At 40.1% G+C, this 17,047-nt stretch overlaps 1 protein-coding gene across 1 annotated transcript in view; it reads left to right on the top strand.

Annotated features, from left to right (window-relative positions):
• cdh13 (cadherin 13, H-cadherin (heart)) overlaps positions 1-17,047 on the top strand; it is a 614,670-nt gene that overhangs the window by 161,928 nt on the left and 435,695 nt on the right. The window contains exon 2 of the mRNA XM_047353799.1: positions 2,752-2,872. Coding sequence (XP_047209755.1) covers positions 2,752-2,872 — 121 coding nt within the window. The remainder of the gene's footprint in view (positions 1-2,751; positions 2,873-17,047) is intronic.

The raw sequence follows: 17,047 nt of genomic DNA, 5'->3' as shown, positions 1-17,047 counted from the left end.
CTCCAAGGTCTACTCTACCAGCTGTAATCAATACATCAACTTAGAGATCACTGATGTTGGTTCTAGCTACTTTCATGTTTTCTCTCATCATGATAAATTCACAGTAAAACTATCAAGATGAAATATACAAATAAATAATAATTAGTCATTCAGATGATGATTTTATCTAAAACAGCTTACAAACCACTAGAGCGAAAGATACGTCTTGTTTTCTAGTTGGTGAGGTTTCATGGTGTGTTTGGATTTTTCTGGGCTGGAAACTTAAGATGTCAAGTTCAGTCTTTCAGCCTTCAGGTGCTTTAGGGAAGTTTTGGAGCCAGACAGGTGCATAATGAATGTCAATGTGCCATCAAAATGAGTCCAAAGCACATTCACACATTCTCTGGTGCAGCTTTAGAAGTAGTGGAGCAGACTGCTGCATGTTGAGATCACCATGACATAAATAAACTGCAGACTGCTGAAAAAACACAGTATGTGACACAGACTTTAGCTTATATGTTAAACATCATGTAACACTGATATATAACGTCTCTTCTGACCTGTCGGAAAAATCACACATAAACTGTTTAACAGGCATATAAATAGTTACTAATAGTTCATTAATTAAAACAAACCTGGTAGCTTCTTTGCTTACAGCATCTTATTTGGTATTCCTTAAAGCCTTTATTAGTTCGTATAAGTTCTGCATATTAAAACCAGAATCCAGTTTATTACTTTGCTGAAGGCATATCTTTGTGCACATATTTATTATAGACAGAATCCAGCCCTGTGGATGCACATATGCTCATGCTTTGTTGAGTGATAAGGAACCCTTTGTTTACAGAGAAAATCTGTGAATCGGTCTTTTTTGAGTTATACACTCTCTTCTTTCTTCAAACACAAGCAATGTTCATGTGGCCAAAATTATTCATACCCCTGGCAGATTTGTTCGTTTTTAAACTAAATCTTGTTTTGTAAAACTCAGATGTTTATGAACTGCAGTCTATTTACTAGTGTATTCTGTAATATTTGCATATTTATTATCCATTCTTACTATGGATGGAAAAATTGCTAGATTAGTCCACAGTAATAGACCATTTTCCAAACAACGTTGCCATTAACATTGTGTTACCAAAGTGCTTTTACCCACTGTGAGTCACAAAGATTGGATTGTGATATTTAGCTCCTAATGGAAACTAAAATGGACTCTCATGCCACTGTTTCCTGTGTGAAGTCTTGTGTTTTTTATGTTCTGTACTGAATCTGCGTTCCATGACCCGATGCAGCCCAACAGGCCTTGGGCCGTTTTGTTTATAGAAACCCACATGTACTGACCCACCTTGTCAGGAAGCCTTTGATGGAGCTGAAGTAACATTGTGACATGTGTATAGGGACAGCACACGTCCCCTGAGTGCAGTGATTGCTTTCCTCCGACATTACAGATAATGACCTCTGTGACTGAATGTCTGCCAGAGTCAGTTCATCATGAAGACAGACCTCCAAAGAGACTCCAGAATCTGCTGTTTGAAAGTCTTGTAACATAAATGATGCATAATCCAATAAATACTTTACACTGTCACAAATCTCTCATCCAACTTTATTCACAGTTCATTTGCAAACTTTCTCTTTTTTTTACTTTCACAGAAATATGTTGAAAATCCTCCTGTAGAGAATCCTCTCTTTATATCGTGCAGGTTTTAGCAATGTATTGCTCATAATTATGTGTCCTTATCTCTGTCTTATTTCCCTTTTTAGCCTCCGTGTTGCATGGTTGTTCAGCAGAGTGACAGGCATTTAGTGATAGATGTACTTTAAGACTCTTTGGAATCAAATGTTCTAGAAGTGGTACTTGTAGCTCGCTGGCTGGAACTCCTCTTTTCCTTTGAAAAATATCTCAACAACGGTCTACATTTGTGAGAAACACATTCACCCATTTTCATCTTGCTTCCTGGAGCCCTGTAAATGTCCAGCGTCCCCCAGGAATCCAAAGACATGTAGTTCAGGTTAATTGCCATCTCTTCACCATGCATGGTGGTCTAAGGTGTACCCCAGGTCTCACATATTATCAATATTTTGGGATTTTTACAAATAGAATGAAGGTTTTATAAATGCTAAACGTTGTTCAGATTAGAAGATTCCAGTTCAGGTTGGACCAACCAAAGTTTTTATTATTTTGAATAAGAGATGATCAAATGTAGCCCAGATCCCTAAAGGAACAACAGTGAAACAACCTTTAATCTTAAACAGAACATTAGTTGCTTAGGGTGGACAGTTTCTCACAGAGAAGGACGCCCATTCCTCATAGAGTGGATATGTAAAAAAAAAGCTCATTCAGGACCAGTATCTTTTCTTTTAAGCTTAATACATTATTTCTTTAGCTGCACTTGTATTAAGTCACAGGATGGGATTGTTTGACTGCTCTGTATCGAACAACGACCGTTCTAACTTTTAGCTCCAAGTAAATAATCATTTACCTAAAATGTAACTTAAATTATATTTAACAGAGGGGTTTTCTAGCGTGAATTAGAAACACCTGTATTCATAAAAAACGTCCGACCTTAAATGTGATTATTACAAATCTAAATGTTCAGATGTTAAAACAGACAGAAAAATATATATATTTTTAAAGTAAGTTTTAAATTAACTGAAAGAGCAACACCATGTAAAACAGGAGCTTGATGATCAGAACCAGAACTCTGTCCAATCAGTGCTATTGAAAGAAGAGCGCCGATGTGCATTTTTCTGACTGCTGTATTGTTTCCTGTGTTGCAGATTTCCCATGAAGGAGGCCAAGCAGATGGAGGCCATGATGGCTGTGTACCTGGCTTCCAGGTCAAAAACTACCAGTTGGTGTACAGTGGACCTTTCCAGAAAGGCCAGCCACTTTTACAAGGTCAGTGAAGTACCAGAACATTTAATCTAGTCTGTTTCTAAGTGAACCTGAATATGTGTGTAGCTGCAGATGTGCACGTTCCATCTGTGTCTGTTGGGGGAATAAGGAGAACCTCCCTGCAGGCCAAGGTCAGGATTTGTTTCTGTTCACAGATTGGCTATTTTGTTTTTCACATCCAACAGAATATACATTAATCCTGGCATTAAAATGGAATAAAACTGCTTCTTTGTACAACTCTGGCAACAACATAAATTGTCTGCTTATGAATTATTCTCCTTGGATGGATGATGTTTCTAACATGTTTTTCCTTTTGTGTCCCTCCCATGACGATGGCTTTAGTCTGTGTGTGATATTCATATTTGAATTGTCACTATTTTACACGCTATTGGAATTTTTGTCTCAAAGGGAATTATATTTATTTTTTTGGCTCCTGTGTTGTTTCTGTATGCAGATGCAAGTGTTTTGTCTGCAGACTCGATGCTTATAACACATACAGTACAGACCAAAAGCTTGGACACACCTTCTCATTCAAAGAGGTGTCTTTATTTTCATGACTATGAATATTGTAGCTTCACACTGAAGGCATCAAAACTATGAATTAAATCATGTGGAATTATATACTGAACAAAAAAGTGTGAAACAACTGAAAATATGTCTTATATTCTAGGTTCTTCAAAGTAGCCACCTTTTGCTTTGATTACTGCTCCACACATTCTTGGTATTCTGTTGATGAGCTTCAAGAGGTAGTCACCTGAAATGGTTTTCACTTCACAGGTGTGCCCTGTCAGGTTTAATAAGTGGGATTTCAAGCCTTATAAATGGGGTTGGGACCATCAGTTGTGTTGTGCAGGAGGTGGATACAGTACACAGCTGATAGTCCTACTGAATAGACTGTTAGAATTTGTATTATGGCAAGAAAAAAGCAGCTAAGTAAAGAAAAAACAAGTGGCCATCATTACTTGAAATGAAAGTCGGTCAGTCCGAACAATTGGGAAAACTTTGAAAGTGTCCCCAAGTGCAGTCGCAAAAACCATCAAGTGCTACAAAGAAACTGGCTCACATGAGGACTGCCCCAGGAAAGGAAGACCAAGAGTCACCTCTGCTGCAGATGATAAGTTCATCCGAGTCACCAGCTTCAGAAATGGCAGGTTAACAGCAGCTCAGATTAGAGAACAGGTCAATGCCACACAGAGTTCTAGCAGCAGACACATCTCTAGAACAACTGTTAAGAGGAGACTGTGTGAATCAGGGCTTCATGGTAAAATAGCTGCTAGGAAACCACTGCTGAGGACAGGCAACAAGCAGAAGAGACTTGTTTGGACTAAAGAACACAAGGAATGGACATTAGACTAGTGGAAATCTGTGCTTTGGTCTGATGAGTCCAAGTTTGAGATCTTTGGTTCCAACCACCGTGTCTTTGTGCGGTGCAGAAGAGGTGAACGGATGGACTCTAGATGCCTGGTTCCCACCGTGAAGCATGGAGGAGGAGGTGTGATGGTGTGGGGCTGTTTTGTTGGTGACACTGTTGGGGATTTATTCAAAATTGAAGGCATACTGAACCAGCATGGCTACCACAGCATCTTGCAGCGGCATGCTATTCCATCCGGTTTGCGTTTAGTTGGACCATCATTTATTGTTCAACAGGACAATGACCCCAAACACACATCCAGGCTGTGTAAGGACTATTTGACCAAGAAGGAGAGTGATGGGGTGCTGCGCCAGATGACCTGGTCTCCACAGTCACCGGACCTGAACTCAATCGAGATGGTTTGGGGTGAGCTGGACCATAGAGTGAAGGCAGAAGGGCCAATAAGTGCTAAGCATCTCTGGGAACTCCTTCAAGACTGTTGGAAAACCATTTCAGGTGACTACCTCTTGAAGCTCATCAACAGAATACCAAGAGTGTGTGGAGCAGTAATTAAAGCAAATGGTGACTACTTTGAAGAACCTAGAATATAAGACATATTTTCAGTTGTTTCACACTTTTTTGTTCAGTATATAATTCCACATGATTTAATTCATAGTTTTGATGCCTTCAGTGTGAAGCTACAATATTCATAGTCATGAAAATAAAGACACCTCTTTGAATGAGAAGGTGTGTCCAAACTTTTGGTCTGTACTGTACGTTTTTTAATATAATAAATAAATAAAATACAAGGTGGACAGTTTACAAATCCTGATTCTTGAAGTCTATTTCTGAATAATGTAGCTTAATTAGATTAAGACGATGTTGTTTGTCCTCCAGACTCTTTAACTTGTCTCCCTGAAGGCCTTTGCTGCAGTGTCCATTTTTACACCATCATAAATTTCCTGCAGAGATCAGCATTAAGGTCTTTCAGGTAGGAGCCTGCTCCTTTTGGGGTGTCAGCAGCTGACATTTCTCTATCTTGAAACAAGGTACTGACAGCAGTCCTTTTAAAAGAGAGCCACTAAACTCAGTTATTTATTTAATTATTCATTTGATGACTCACTCCTTTGGTGTTTTGTTTGTGCAACATGATGAAATGCAATGGAAATATGCAAATAGGAATCCTTTATAGTTTGTTAATGCAGCCTCTCATTTATTCTCCAACTTGTTTCAAGTCTCGTCTCATTACTCTGTCTCCTCTTTATTTCATCATCCTGGTGTTCTCCCAATTGTTCTCCACATTACTCAGGTACACTGGCTGAATAAAATTACCTGCTTCAGTGACATGCACATAATGTGCTCTACCTAAACACACATTTGCTTCTTTTATGGCTGAAGTGGCATGCGGTTCTTTTAAAAGGGGTTCTTGTACAGAACTAACTTTCTTAGTGCTATGCTTTACCAACAGACAGTAATTCCTATAGAAAATACTTTCCTGCCTAAACAGCAAAGAATGACAAATCAGTGAATTTCTCCTTCAGTTTCCTTTTTTTCTTTTTCAGCTTTATTGTACTTGAGTTGGTCAGCTGCTGAAGCGTTTTGTCATCTGGAGGTTCAGTGGTGCATGTAGTTAAAGACAGAACTCAGTTCTGCCTTACTGCTCTGCTCTGGGACAACAGAGTGGTTCCATTACCTTAAATATGCTCCTGTCAGCAGAAACACTTTTCACTGCGGTGGGCGTCCCATTGCTCACTGCCGCTTACAGGGAGAACCAGAGGCATAGCGGTGGCCGCGCATATCTATATAGCTTGCATGCTCTTTGTAGATTACCTTGATTTGCTTGGCCGCATTTTTTGATGTTAAAGTTTGGAAATTTGCTCCAAGCATTTCCAGAAACAAGCGTGACAAGAGAGAGAAGCAAAGTATGGTTCCTGCCCCCACCACCAGCATCCAAGGTGCTAATTACCACGACATACAAGCCCAATGTTTGCCGACTAATCTGATACCCCTAAAAAACTTCAGTGCAACCAACTGAGTTTAGAACTCGCTTAATTAGAAGAATCCACCTGTGTTTAAATCAGAATCAGAATCAGCTTTATTGCCAAGTTCGTACATACAAACAAGGAATTTGCCTCCGGTACACTTTGCTCTTTTGTGTTATTTTTGCATTACAGAATAAACATATTTACAATATACACATATCTAATAAAAAGGTGCATTTGCAACATCTGTATGCTGTTGTTTTGTACTCTATTGAATGTTCATCAGAGAAACAGCCTGGGGGAAGAAACTGTCTCTGTGGCGGCTGGTTTTAGTAAACAGTGCTCTGTAGCGCCACCTGAAGGTAAAGCTCTGAACAGTTTATGTGCAGGGTGTGTGGGGTCTGCAGAGATTTTAGCAGCTCTTTTCCTGACCCTTGACCTGTATAAGTCCTGGATGGAGGGAAGGTCAGCTCTGATTATTCTCTCTGCATTCCTGATTATTCGTTGCAGTCTGGACCTGTCCTGTTTTGTGGATGATCCAAACCACACTGAGATGAATGAAGACAGGACAGACTGAATGATGGCAGTGGAGAAGATGACCAGCAGCTCCTGTGGAAGGTTGAACTTCTTGAGTTGCCTCAGGAAGTACAGTCTCTGCTGGGCCTTCTTTAGAACAGTGTCTATGTGTGAAGACCATCTCAGGTCCTCAGAGATGGTGGTTCCTAAGAACCTGAAGTGGTCCACGGCCGATACAGTGTTGTTGAGGATGGTGAGGGGGTTTATGGGAGTGGTGTTCTCCGAAAGTCCACCATCATTTCCACAGTATTGAGTGGGTTCAGTTGAAGGTAGTTCTGACCGCACCAGTGGACCAGCCGATCCACCTGCTGTCTGTATGCAGACTCATCACCGTCCTGGATCAGTCCAATGACTGTGGTGTCATCTGCAAACCTCAGGAGTTTCATGGACGAGTCCGATGAGGTGCAGTCATTTGTGTACAGAGAGAAGAGGAGTGGGGATAGAACACACCCCTGGGGTGCACCAGTACTTATTGATCTGGATCGGGAGAAGATGCTCCCCAGTCTCACCTGCTGCTGTCGGTCCGTCAGGAAGCTGTTGATCCACTGACAGGTGGAGGCTGGGACGTTGAGCTGGGTGAGCTTCTGGTGGAGGATGTCTGGTATGATGGTGTTGAAGGCCGAGCTGAAGTCTACAAACAGGATCCTGGCGTACGTCCCTGGATGGTCGAGGTGTTGCAGGATGAAGTGTAGACCTAAGTTAACAGCATCATCTGCTGACCTGTTTGCTCGGTAAGCAAACTGCAGGGGGTCCAGCAGGGGGCCTGTGATGTCTTTCAGGTGCTTCAACACCAGCCGCTCAAAGGATTTCATGACCGCAGACGTCAGGGCTACAGGCCTGTAGTCATTTAATCCTACGATGGTGGGTTTCTTGGGAACCGGGATGATGGTGGATCGTTTGAGGCAGGAGGGGACCTCACATTTCTCCAGTGACTTGTTGAAGATCCTTGTGAAGATCGGAGCGAGTTGTTTTGCGCAGGCTTTCAGACATGATGGGGAGACATTATCAGGTCCTCCAGCTTTCTTTGTTTTCATGCGCTGAAATAGCCTGTTTACATCTTCCTCGGAGATCTTTAGTGCAGGCAGAGGATCTGAAGGTAGGGGGTTGGTAGCTTTATGGGAAGAACTTGTTCCTGAATGGGATGTGGAGGAGATGGTTTCAGGTGTGAATGGCTTCTTGTCATGTCTGCAGTAGAAGCCATTCAGACAGTTGGCCAGGAGACGACTCTGTTCAGGATGGGTGGAGGGGCTCCTATAGGCAGTCAGGTTTCTCAGACCAGTCCATACAGCTGAAGTGTCACCAGTAGAAAGGCTGTTCTTCAGCTTCTCACTGTAGCTTCTCTTGGCTGCTTTGATCTCCTTTGTTAGTCTGTTCCTGGCCTGCCTGTACCGCGCCCAATCTCCACTGCTGCGAGCTTCTTCCTTTTCCCTGCGCAGATTCCTGAGGTGTGGAGTAAACCATGGCTTGTTGTTCCCAAAGGTGCCGAAGGTCTTGGTCTGCACACACATGTCCTCACAGAAACTGATGTATGATGTCACCACATCAATGAGTTGGCTTAAGTCAGTGGCTGAGGTTTCAAAAACAGTCCAGTCTGTGCATTCAAAGCAGGCCTGTAGCATCTGCTTTGATTCCTCAGTCCACTTCTTAACAGTGTGAACCTTGGGTTTGGAAGCTCTTAGTCTCTGTCTGTAGGTTGGGATGAGGTGGATTAGATAATGATCTGAAAAACCCAGAGCAGCCCTGGTAACAGCATGATATGAGTCCTTTAAAGCTGTGTAACAATGGTCCAGTGTGTTTTTGTCTCTGGTGGGACACCTAATATGCTGTCTGTATTTGGGGAGTTCATTTGAGAGGTTTGCTCTGTTAAAATCTCCCAGTATTATGATGAAAGAGTCTGTGAACTACATGTTTTCCAGCACTTTTACGTCTCTGCACCAACCTTCATTTATATAAAAGCAGATTCTGCCTCCTCTCTTCTTCCCCGATAGCTCCGCGCTGCGATCCGCTCTGAGCAGCTGGAAGTCCGGCATCAGCAGTGCGCGGTCCGGGATGTTTTCATTCAGCCATGTCTCGGTGAAGCAGAGAACCGCTGATTCACAGAGGTCTGAGTTTTTACTGGTGAGAAGAAGCAGCTCGTCCATCTTGTTACTTAGAGAGCGGACATTTGCCAGGTGGATTGAAGGCAGTGGTGTTCGTAGTCCTCTTTTGCGGAGCTTTACCAGCGCGCCAGCACGCTTTCCCCTTCGACGCTTTCGGCGCAGTATCCCGTATAGTGCCGCAGCTCCGCTTGCCAGGAGCTCAGTGAACCTCGGATCGATGAAAGATGGTGAAAAAATCCCAAGAGAGGACTCTGATGTTGAGAAGTTCCTCTCTACTGAATGAGACCACAGGATTGTGGCTCGAAAAACATAAAAACACACAAAATACAAAAACAAAGAGAGAGCGAGGCTCAGAGGCTGCCATCGTCGGCGCCAAATGAGTAAATATTCAGCCGTTTTATTTCTGGCTTCAGAGGTTTGTCAGAGAACATCAGTTGAAAAACTACCACCACGAAGACCAAGGAACACAGCAGACAGGTCAGGGAGAACGTTATGGAGGAGTTTAAAATATCTCCCAGAGCTCTATTCAATTCATCATCTGAACATGGAGAGAGGATGGACCACCTGCAGACCTTTGATTTTTTAGTTGTAAAAATATTTAAAAGCTGTAGATCATTTTCCAACCTCTTTAAAATCATGCATGGCTTTGTGTTGGTCTGTCTGATAAAACCTCAGACATGCACTGAAGTTTATGGTTGTACCGTAACAAGATGTGAAAAGGCTCTGTACATGTTGTAACGTTTAGCATTATGTTTTTACAGAATAGGTATAAATGGACTGAATTTATAACAGGTGTCTAGTATGAGCATAGTATGACAGTAAATGTTCTTTCAAACTGGGTTGATTTTACAATAGTTTTCAGTTTCATGACACCATAAATCAGCGCATTGAGCACTGTCTATAGATGTCAGACACAGCATTAATGCTACATTCTAACTGTGCAGTTTGTCCCATTTAAACAAATTGTCCATTGAGTAGGAGCAATAATCACTGTGAATGCCAGAGGCTGCAGCCGGTCCCAGTGACACATGCAGATTTATGCAAATTCCTGTCAGAGCTGCGGCACCTGCTGCAGACCTCGCTGTGTAATTACCAACGGGGTCGGTCTCTTAGAGTGATACCTGTTGGTGCCGACCGCGGTTCAAGGAGATTTATATTGACTGATGGCCAAATCTCAGAACCAAATGCAGAAACAGTATGCTGTATATCAGTCATCGTCTGTTTCTCTCTCCTGGTGGCCTCCATAGTATTTCTCCCCACTTCATTACTAACACTGGACCATAATACCATTTCATCAACTTGATTTATTTATTTTTCCATCTACCTTTTTTTAACTTTACTGGTTTTAAGCAAATAGAGGCTTTCTTATCCATGGGCATGAATAAAAAAGAATCATAACTGCTGATATTCATGCTCCTTGATTCATTACCATAAGACTAATCGTCTCTAACGGTTTAAATCTGCAGATCAATGTTCTGTCTTCTCCCACTGGTAGAGACAATTCATTCAGCCTTCAGGGAAATACATTTCTTCTATTTTTAACCTCGTTAACTATGTTTAGTGTGACTGTGTTGTTGTTATTTAGTGGAAATAGACTAAACACACAATTAAGGTGAATTATTTAACCAACGGTAACTTTGTGATTCAAACTGTAAAAATCATCATTGAATACATCACTTTGATTCAAGCAGCAACGCAGCATAAAGTCAATACCAGGAAGCAGACGCTGCTTTTATTTCATTGATATCCTGCAGCTAAATACCTAAATGTTTGAATACCTCACCAGAATATTCTGCCACAAATGGTGTCTTTGTCAAACCTAAATTTTCCTTTCTTCTGTTCAAATGTTTCACTATACTGAAGTCATTTCAGTTACATTTCTATGCATATTAATCCTCTAGTACATGGCTCTCAAATACTGTTTCAGGGAGGTCCAGAAAAAAGAAATTTTTCAAGCCAGTATGTGAAATCATACAATGAAAACCATTCTTCAGATTTGCCACAAACCGTAGGGACTGAATTTTTCTTCAGTCTTTCTTCAAATCCTGACGTGTTCTGATGTGAGTTCTCAAAGCAGTCCGTGGTAAAGTGATCCGTGCATTGCCCTCAAAAATAAAATGAAGCCACCAATCTCTGTTGTCCAACAGCAGGAGAATGTGCATGGATACATGTGGGTCTTTGGAGCCAACAACAGAACATCTGCCTTTGAGGATAGCCATTGTAAAGCTCGTGTAAGGTAAAACCAGCCGTGATTCTCTACTGGAAATCAAGTGGGTGGAGCTCCTTCAGTTCCTATTCAGGGCCGTCTGGTTTTACCTTACACACTGAGTGGGACTCAGGTAACACTGCTAGGTTCCAGTGTAACAGAGATGATACAACTACACAGCTTTTGAAACTGCGTTTTCTAGAAAAAATAAAACATTCATTTATAGCCAACAGATGACTGGTTTGTTTTGCATTTAGATTGTTTGTAGAAGCATCAGAGACCCAAATGAAAGTATAAAAATGATCAAAAAGAAAGTTGAAACTTGTTTAATGGGGACCTTTAAAGCTTTTTTTATTTAGCGTTGGAGTCTTGAGCACTGAGTGACTAGAGGCTATGAAGATTGAGAGCATTAGTTTGCACTATTAGTGCTCCTTGGTTCTGCTAAAACTCTTTACATTTTTCTTTTGACTCCTCCTTCAGAAATCCTACGAGGAGCACCTGGCAGTGGCTGGTTTATGGTTAAAAGATGTTAATATAAGCACAGAGAGACGAACAGATATGGCAAAACCCTTTAGAATATTGTCCAAAATACTACAAATCACAGGAAGGTTTCCTAAATACTGACAGATTTCAGTTGATTTTTTTGGCTTTCTGGATTCTTTGCACACCATTTTCTTTATGTATTTAATAAATACTCACTGTACAATATTACTTAATTAAACATAACTTAATTTATAAACTATTTATTTTGATTTTTGTGTATGTCTGCATTGTTTGGATTATCACCAAAATATCCTGTGAATTTTATGTCAATGGAAGTATTAGAAATATATTTATTAAGAAAAACATTAATGCGTTCATTACTTAATTTTCTCACCATAAAAGCTCTTCGGCCAGTTTACTGCCAGTGTTGTGTTAGACTCCCTTTTACCTTTAGAATCACTCCAATCCTTTCAGGCGTAGATTCACAGATTTTCTTGTGACTGCATGATATTAAGAAAACATTGAAAATGTGACAATGTTGGTGAATGTTGGAATAATGCATTTATGAATAAACAATTTGAATGCATAGCCGAGATAATGATTGGTGCATCCCACAACTGGAAAAAAAATCGAATTCATTATTTCCATCTCAGCAACAAGTTTTAGTTAAAAACGCTGCCTCTGGCCGACATCTGCTGGTTAGGCATTGATTAACGTAGTTGTAGTTTCTTAATCACTGCATCACCTTTTTACAATCTAAAACATTTGTATGCTGTACATCAAGTGTCACCAAATGTATTGCAAGCACAAACATACTGAATGCATGTTTCCTAAATAATAACTAACATTTATTGCAGTCCGAGCAGGCCTGCCTAATATTGCATTCATAGATATTGGCTTAATGTTACATTTATGGTATACTGTGCAACTCCAAGCATCTTGCAGCAGCAAATCCAAGATGAGAGCCTCCCTCTACACGACATGCTAAAGACTCTGTGTTGGATTGAGATCTGGTTAGAGATGGTGTTCTGCAGACCTTGGTTGAGACCAGCGGTTCTTTCAGCTACTGTTGTCTTTCTATCATCTGGAACTAGTCGGCAATTCTCTTCTGACCTCTGACATAAACAAGGCTTTTTCCTCCACTCAGCTGCTGCTGCTCGCTGAATATTTTCTCACATATTCATAAATAAATACAGATTTACAGTGAATGAAAGTATGGATCCATCCTGCCTTGTTTAAACTGTTCAGGCTGCTGGTGGTGGTGGTGCCATGTTGTGGGGAATTTTGTTGGCACGCTTAAAGTCACAGCTAACGTAGATGTGCATACACATCGTGTGTGTGTCTTAATGAGTTAGTTAACTGGCTAATTTCAGTAAATTATATGTTATATAGGAAAATTGTTCTCCTTTTTCTGTTAACTTTAATGTGGCCACTCAGGTGCATTTTACTCACGACAAAGCAACAATTTCCATGCATCTAAAGCCACTGCTTCAGAAAACAATAAAATGATTTCCCCACATCTTTCATTTAAAGGAGGAATTCAGCTGAGGATGCTTTCTTCATTCATTATATGAGACTAAAACAGTCATACCTACCTTCTGTAGAAGCTTCCAAATTCAAAGCAAGTTCTCCAAATGTCTGAGACAAATTAATCAGGCCAGTTGCTGACAGACATTTACTGCTGGATAAATTAGGTTATTGGTAACATTAATAGCTCTTTGTCTCAATGGGTTGTGCAATAAAGAAACAATGAAATATATTGATTTTGTCAGTGTGTTATGGTTCAACTTAGGTCTGGAGGTTTGTTAGTTTTGTGTCTTGTCACCTCCCACTCACAGATGGCGGTAAAGTTGATACAGTGTGCTGTCAGCAGCTTGGCTTACACTTTACAGCATCATTAATGATTGTCTTGTGTAAGTACTATGAGTTCTGCTAGAGACCATCTTAAAGTGACTTTACGTTCTGGTAATTTATGCAGAGCTATATTCTTTGTAGCTCTGTACTAGAAAGCTATAGGGCATCCCGGTACAATTACTGATAAAATGGGTAGTAGAAATGAAAAGAAAATCCTTATCTGTTTCCTGCAGAGCTAAACATGACTCTCTACTGGCTTTAAACTATCCCACCCTCAAACATGATTACTCTTGGAAACATGGAAGCATTGAGCCACACTTTTCTTAATTAAGCATTCCTTAAGACTTGACCTATAAAAGATTACCTTAAGGGGATGGTCCCTCCAAGTTTGGCATTGCTTTTAGCAGTGGTCTGTGGATGTGTTGGATGTCCAACTGGCTCAGGGCCCACAGCTTAATTATTGTACTGAGCTCTAAAGTTGCCATTGCTTGCACAGTTCTTGTCCTTTGTCTGTATTCCCTGAGACTTTATCACCAAAGCACTTTAACAGTATTTGAATTCTGAAATAGCCTGGTGATTTTAGAGAAACTGCTCAAATGGAAGAGCTCTTTCATCCGATTTATGTTTGCCTCATTTGTACTCTGCTCTGCCTTCTAAGTTTAGATGATAAAGTTCCTGTCCTTTCTGCTCTGAGCCCCGAATATTAATTGATGAATCTGTTTTCCCTAAACAACAAGCAGATAAAACACATGCAGTGACCAGCATAGACATATTCATCTTTCATGAAATAGTCCATCATGTTGCTTTAGAAGGAGGTCTTGTGATTTATGTGTAGCTTTAAAGGTTGACCACTTCCTCAGCCATATTTCATTCAGGAGTATCTGTACATGTAAGACCCTGCCTGAGAATAAGGCATTTTCCTTCTTTGTAAGAACACTAAATACACCCCTTCTTGCCTCATGCTGCATACAATGCCACAGCGCACCTTATCATTTCACCACTTTTATTGTAGGCAAATAACCATCAATCCTCCTTCGGCTATAGCAGAACGGTAGAAATGCAAGGACTTCATTACCCATTAGCATAATAACATATTTCAAGCTTGTTTTTTGAGCTAATCTGTGAAAAACAAGTTATGTTTCTTACTGTTTATCACAGACAAGGTGAAACTGAAGAAGTTTACCTTTACCAGCATTTAGAGCAGCCATTTCTCTCACATTATTGCTTTGATTTACTAATATGTTGCACAATATTATATTACATTAAAAACCACTTCTACTGTGACTGAAGTTGCCTGATCTCTTACCTGCAATTTACTTCCTCTGTAATATAGAGACAGTGTGTCCATGGACTGGTACTCCTTCCTTGGCTCTGCATGGCAGGGTGCACATCCGGATCATGCCACTCTCCCACCTCTAATGGCGCAACATTAATCACTCCGTGGAGCCGGAGTTACCAGGACCTGCAGCTTCTTTTCCGGTGTATTTTTAATTTGGCCATAAATCAACGTATGCTTTTGACAAATGACTGTAATTACATGAAAGGCCATTACCACTACGAGTATTCAGGTGTGTATGTGTGAATATCAGAGCATGTGGTGGGTGGTTCCACATGCAATATGTTTGTAATTTGAGAACCGAGTGCGTGGCATGTGCACCATAGGCAGACAGATTCTGATCCGTAACAGCTGATCTCATGTTTGAGGTTGAGCTGATGGATAGAAGAAACCCATGATGGTTTTCAGACAGAACACTTGTCTCAGGGATTATTTCAGTCTTATGTGGGTCAACTTGTGACTGGAGGCTGGAGGTAGATGGTAGCAGGAAAAGCTTGGATAGAATATAAATGGAGTGATGCGAAACGAAAAAAGGGTGGGAAAACTGTTGGGAAAAGTAAGAGTACAACTTTTACATAGGGTCAAAATTTAGGACATTAAAAAAAGACTTTTTAGTTTGACTTGACACGAGGTTTAATGGATACAGGTCCCTATGAACTCTGGAAGCAGGTCATTTTATTTCCGCATTTTCCAGGTCTAGAAAAAAAAAAATCATTTAAACACTTTCTAAAGGACAACAATTTAATAATGCTTAATACACACTCTAAAAAGTCATTCTGGGCCTTAGTATATATCACAATAATAAAAAAGTATATCATCTTAATAAAATCTCTGAAGATCACAAAACTGATTATTTGAGTTGGACATATCAAAATAAATGCTTAGAAATCCAACAGATAATTTAGCCTTATATTTACATCATTTATTTAAGTTCATTTCACAATAGAAATCAGTATTAAACAAACAAATTATAATTTTTAGATATCCGTAATATTTTCAGTAAATACCAGTCAAAACTTTTGAGTATGGAAAACTTACACCAATCGGTTTCAAGAACTTTAATTATTACTCACTCTAACTCAATAGACTTCATCTACAACAACAACTTGCAAAATTAAGTAGTTTTTAATGGGACGTGCCGACATTCGCGCGCAAGAAGAGTGGAATTATGGGATTTTAACCCTGCTTTAAGCGACAACACCAGGCAAGCAACGGTCGAGGAGGCACCATGGTAAAAATCATCTGGAGGACTCCATACGCCAGTACTGTAAGTAGAGCGCTCAAAAAATGTAGCAAAAATGTAATATGTATAACAGTAAGAAAATGTGACAAAATATTACAAAATGTCATGTGTGAGTGTTAATGCAGCTGTTGCTTTTGAGCTCACATAGCAGAAACGGTAAAGCTGACGACTTTTGTGTCTTAGCATGAAATTTGTGGCCATGATAGATGATTCTGTTTTATTTTTTGATGAAGTATTTATTTTTTTTGGCTCCCGCTAACACCGACGTCATTTGAACGATGATTTTACGTTTTCACCGTCAATTTGAAGTTTGTAGTAGTAGTTTAAAATGTAGTGGGTCTGAGAGATTTAAAGATTTACAATGCATTGTAATTGGGTAAATATGTGGAAAAACTTTATGAATATAATATTTATATACATATCATCAGTCGGGAAGCCGGAGTACCCGGTGAGAACCCACGCATGCACGGGGAGAACATGCAAACTCCATGCAGAAAGACCCCAGGCCAGGAATCAAACCCAGGACCTTCTTGCTGCAAGGCAACAGTGCTACCAACTGTGCCACCATGCAGCCTTCACATATACATATGTGTGTGTTTATTCATATTGTGTGTGTGTGTGTGTATGTAAAATGTTAATAGTAGAGCTTATAAAAGTAAAAGCTGGAATGTAAGAATAATACCGGTAATAATAATTATTTGAATAATCCTCTAGTCATCCACACTAATTAATAAATAATAACCTTAAGAAATAATTTCACCATTTTAGTGTAAATTTTCCATTGTATCATTTTAATAGATGTATAGGATAAAACATAGTGGTTCAAAAACTATGTACATTAATAGAAATGGTATTAAATCAGTCTTTTTACTCCATATTGTAACACTTTTTGTAATTTGTTTTTTAAGGTGGCAGCTCATGAGCTGGCAATGTAAACTTTGCAATTTTGAGGATTCTTCAAAAGGCGAGCTGCTCAAGCATTATCGACTCAAGCACGGTACCTTTGGTCGTGGCTATTCAGTACCCTGTCTTTATTTAAGCTGTCCTT

Source organism: Girardinichthys multiradiatus, chromosome 2, assembly GCF_021462225.1.
Source record: "Girardinichthys multiradiatus isolate DD_20200921_A chromosome 2, DD_fGirMul_XY1, whole genome shotgun sequence".
NCBI classification, from domain to species: Eukaryota; Metazoa; Chordata; class Actinopteri; order Cyprinodontiformes; family Goodeidae; genus Girardinichthys; species Girardinichthys multiradiatus.
The sequence above is the reverse complement of the archived record's forward strand: the minus strand, read 5'-3'. Positions and strand labels throughout refer to the sequence as shown.